Here is a 4,739-nt window from a genome sequence, read left to right as displayed (position 1 = left end):
CCTCGGAGGCCTGGAGGAGGCCTCCCAGGCCTAGAACAGCCCACAGGAAGTGCTCGGATGTCACTTCCGGAAGTCCATTCTAGGCCTCAGAGACCCAGGCCTGCATCCACGGAGAGAACTGGATGTTCAGGTATTTGAATCCCACTACTGGGTGAACCCCTGTCCTCACCTCAGCTCCTGCCAACCTAGCAGTTTGAAAGCATGAAAATGTGAGTAGATAAATAGGTACCACTCCAGTGGGAAAGTAACGGCGTTCTGTGCACCTTTGGCGTATGACCACGGCAATGTCTTTGGACCAGTGGTTCTCAACCTTTTTAATACCGTGACCCCAACCAGTCGTAAGTCGAGGACTAAACCGGTCGTAAGTCGAGGACTACCCAACCGGTCGTAAGTCGAGGACTTTCCCTGCCCGGGAGCGCCGCACATGCATGGTTCCGCCCCCTGCGCCGGCCGAGGCGTAGCTGGCAAGCGGCAGAGACGGAGCAGGCCGACCACCAGCTGGCCCAGCCCAAGGGAGGTAAGGCACCCGCCGGAAAAGGGGGAAAAATGGCGGGAAAAAAAATGGCGGACAGCCTTGCTTGGCAACCCCCGTGAAATGGTCGATCGACCCCAAATGGGGTCCCGACCCACAGGTTGAGAACCACTGCTTTGGACAATGCTGGCTCCCTTGACTAAGAAATGGAAATGAGCAGCGCCCCCTAGAGTCGGATACGACTGGACAGGGGAAACCTTTATCAGTGGGGAAGCTTGCTATCGGAAGGAACAGGATCCACATCAGACTGGCGGGAAAGAAATTGGCAGCCCATTTTTTATACTGACGGATCTCGCCGGAACTGTATCTTTCTCATGTACAACACCTCCTCTCTTTATAAAGACGTGGGAAAGGGAACGTGATCACCTTGCAATGCTCACCCATTATCTCATTATTTAATGGGAAAGGCTGTCAGCTAATCAATGGGTCTGATAATCAGTCCAGCTCCTGCTGTGGATAAGTGTGAGTTTGAGATTTTAATCGGCTGGAGATTTTCCAGTTGTCCCTTTGGGCCAAAAACCGTGAGGTTGGTACTCCACATGCCTCGTAATGTGGAAAATGCAAGAAGTGATGCTTTGGGGAAGAGATGTGTAGAATGTACATATAATTTCTGTGAATTTTAATAGCCCAAAATTTCCAGATGGTATTGAGTTGTATGATGCATTTAGGTTTATTGAGATTTCTGTGCTCTGTTGACATGGTAAGGGAAGAAACATCTATAGCAGTGGTGGCGAACCTATGGCACGGGTGCCAGAGGCGGCACTCAGAGCCTTCTCTGTGGGCACGCGTGCTGTCGCCCCAGTCCTAGGCCTTCAGCTGGGTTTTATAAAACCTTTTCGCTTTAGGCCTCCGCCGCCATGTGCAAAAAAAAAAAAAAAGGTTCAATCAGTCAATTTCAACTCCTTGCGGGAAAAAAAAAGAACTCGCAAAGTTGGAATTGATTGATTGAACTTTTAGTCCCACCCAGTCTGCCGTTACCACCGCAGCCACGCCCACCCAATGGGCCACGCTCACCCAATGGGCCACACCCACCCGGCACTTGACGATGCATAAGTGGGTTTTGGGTTGCAGTTTGGGCACTCGGTCTCTAAAAGGTTCGCCATCACTGATCTATAGCTTTTGAGATAGGAGTTACGGCAATTTTACAAAAATGTTAGATATGCAGGCAAGAATCTGCTGGGAGATTTCAGTTGGGGAATCCTGGCTGTTGTTATCTTTATTTGCATATGATCCTGGAGTTGAGGTGTAAAATACTCACCTGTTCTACGTCCAGATAGTCCTTGACTTACAACCTTTTGAAAAGGTTGTGTGGGCTAAGCCTTTTTCAGCAAAGCGTATCTCCTTCTAGTAATCTTTCCTGGGTTCAGAAACGGGTGCCTTTTTTGTGTTTTAATATACAGGTAGTCTTTGACTTAACAACGGTTCATTTAGTGTCCGTTCTAAGTTACAGCGGCACTGAAAAAAGTGACTTACGTTTATTTTTCACACTTAAGACATTGCAGCATCCCCATCATTATATGATCAAAATTCGGACGCTTGGCAACTGACTTATATTTATGACCGTTGCGGCGTCCCGGAGTCACGTGATCCCCTTTTGCGATCTTCTGACAAGCAAAGTCAACGGGGAAGCCAGATTCACTTAACAACCGTGCTACTAACTCAACAACTGCAATGATACACTTAACAAGTGTGGCAAGAAAGGTTGTAAAATGGGCTAAAATTCACTTAACAAATGTCTCACTTAGCAACATAAATTTTGGGCTCCATTGTGGTCATACATCAAGGATTGTCTGCACACGTGTGTACACATTTATTCACTTAGCTCATGAAATGTTAGGGGGGGGGGAAACCTATTGATGTCACTAGAATCCTTATAAAGTGCATCTAATCTCTTTGGAGATTAGATAATTGGGGAGCTAGTTCATCCTGCAATTCGCGTGTAGGTTATAAAATAAAGAAAAGAGTTATAAATACTCTGACTGGTTACTTTCTGGCTTCTTAAAAATCAAATTCTTGGTCAAGAATTACGTTGCAGGTTACGAGTAGTTGCAACTGTAAGTCCGACTTCCACCCATCTTTTTTTTTATATATAATATTTTATTGGTTTTCCAGTTTTACATTTGAGTATTTGGAAGGCAACGTGGTGATTGGGTTAATCAATAGTTCAATAACAAAATCATTAGTACATATCTCTGGTTACATCATCACATGTTTCTTCTCTGTTTCCCTTAACATTTGCTATATCGTATATTTAAGCTAGTAAATTTCTAATTGTATCAAACTCAGTGAAAACTTCATTATCACATTTATCAATACATTTTTTTGCTTATACATATCTTAATAGATCTTCATAAACAATCCATATCCTGTTATTAAGTTTTACCTAATTTTTAGTTTTTAATTACAGTACTCCAATTTAATCTTTAATATCCATAGTATTTGACTTTCGGGTAACCCAAATTTCCTTTGTCTCACTTCATAAAAATTATAATGTCTAAAATATAACTATTCCTTATTTAAATATATTCTTATTCTATTTTGTAAACTTCCACTCATCTTAACCATGGTGCTTTCTAATTGGTAGATGAAGAAACGTCAGGTGAAGAGACAGATGAAGGCGACCTTGACAGTGAAATTCTGGCTGAAGATGAGAGCCCAGAATCAGAGGAGGAAGAGGAAGAAGAGGAGGAAGAGGCAGCCAGTGATGCTGAAGAAGAGAAAAAATTGTCCAACAAGCTGAAAAAACCAGCCTTCAGTTTCCAGGCCATTGATGACTTTGAGAAATTTGCCGAAGGGATGGATGAGCTTGGAAGCGAGGAAGAAGAAGAAGCCAGCTCAGGAGAAGACCAGGAAGGTGGAAGTGACTCACAGGAAAGCGCGAAGGAGGGTGAGGAGGAAATGGAAGAGGTCGACAGGGATCCAGAAGTTGGAATCCTCTTGACTCACTCGCAAGGCAAAGCAGCTGAAGAAGTGGCGAAGGGAAAAGCCGTGAAGAACCAAATAGGTGAGTAGGAGGGTCTCTTTTGTTTTTAGGTGAGGTCTTCGTGGTCTCCTGGGTTGAGAGTCAATAGAGACCCCTTTTCAAGGTAGCAGTGATGGGACATGTACTTTGGTGATGGGACGTACTTTGTGTGTAGACAACAACAACAATAAAGTTGGAAGGATCCTTGGAGGTCATCTAGCCCAACCCCCTGCTCAGGCAGGAAATCCTATACCAGTGGTGGCAAACCTATGGCACGGGTGCCAGAGGCGGCACTCAGAGCCCTCCCTGTGGGCACGCGCACCGTCACTGGGTTTTATAAAACCTTTTCGCTTTAGGCCTCTGCTGCCATGTACAAAAAAAAAAAAGGTTCAATCAATCAGTCAATTTCAACTTCTCGCGGGGGAAAAAAAGATCTTGCAAAGTTGGAATTGATTGATTGAACTTTTTAGTCCCACCCAGTCTGCCGTTACCACCCAATGGGCCACACCCACCCGGCACCCGACGATGCATAAGTGGGTTTTGGATTGCAGTTTGGGCACTTGGTCTCTAAAAGGTTCGCCATCACTGTCCTATACCATTTCAGACAAATGGCTGTCCAGTCTCTTCTTAAAAACTTCCAGTGTTGGAGTATTCACCGCTTCTGGAGGCAGGTTGTTCCACTGATTGATTGTTCTCACTGTCAGGAAATTTCTCCTTAGTTCTAGGTTGCTCCTCTCCTTGATTAGTTTCCATCCGTTGCTTCTTGTCCTGCCTTCAGGCGCTTTAGAGGATAGCTTGACTCCCTCTTGTTTGGGGCAGCCCCTGAGATATTGGAACACTGCTATGATGTCCCCCCTCGTCCTTCTCTTCATTAAACTAGACATACCCAATTCCACCAACCGTTCCTTATATGTTTTAGCCTCCAGTCCCCTAATCATCTTTGTTGCTCTTCTCTGTACTCTTTCTAGAGTCTCAACATCTTTTTTACATCATAGTGACCAAAACTGGATGCAGTATTCCAAGTGTGGCCTTACCAAGGCATTGTAAAGTGGTATTAACACTTCACGTGATCTTGACTCTATCCCTCTGTTAATGCACTGCATTGGCTTTTTTGGCAGCTGCAGCACACGGCTGGCTCATGTTTAAGTGTTGCCCACTAGGACTCCGAGAAATAGTACTTCCCCCCTCTTCTCCCCTCTTCTGTGTGGCAACTCAGAACGAAAAAAATGGATTCAGCCAGGTTTG

General features: G+C 44.9%; 1 protein-coding gene across 1 annotated transcript in view; it reads left to right on the top strand.

The window, feature by feature from the left end:
* Positions 1-3,116: 3,116 nt before the first annotated feature.
* The window catches only part of LOC107300701 (protein AATF-like), a gene marked incomplete at both ends in the record, with an annotated part of 2,279 nt that continues 656 nt past the window's right edge, over positions 3,117-4,739 (top strand). The window contains one exon of the mRNA XM_015830008.1: positions 3,117-3,536. Coding sequence (XP_015685494.1) covers positions 3,117-3,536 — 420 coding nt within the window. The remainder of the gene's footprint in view (positions 3,537-4,739) is intronic.

This window comes from Protobothrops mucrosquamatus, unplaced genomic scaffold (assembly GCF_001527695.2).
Source record: "Protobothrops mucrosquamatus isolate PMUCROS unplaced genomic scaffold, P.Mucros_1.0 scaffold8051, whole genome shotgun sequence".
NCBI lineage: Eukaryota > Metazoa > Chordata > Lepidosauria > Squamata > Viperidae > Protobothrops > Protobothrops mucrosquamatus.
This window is presented reverse-complemented; position numbering and strand designations above follow the sequence as displayed.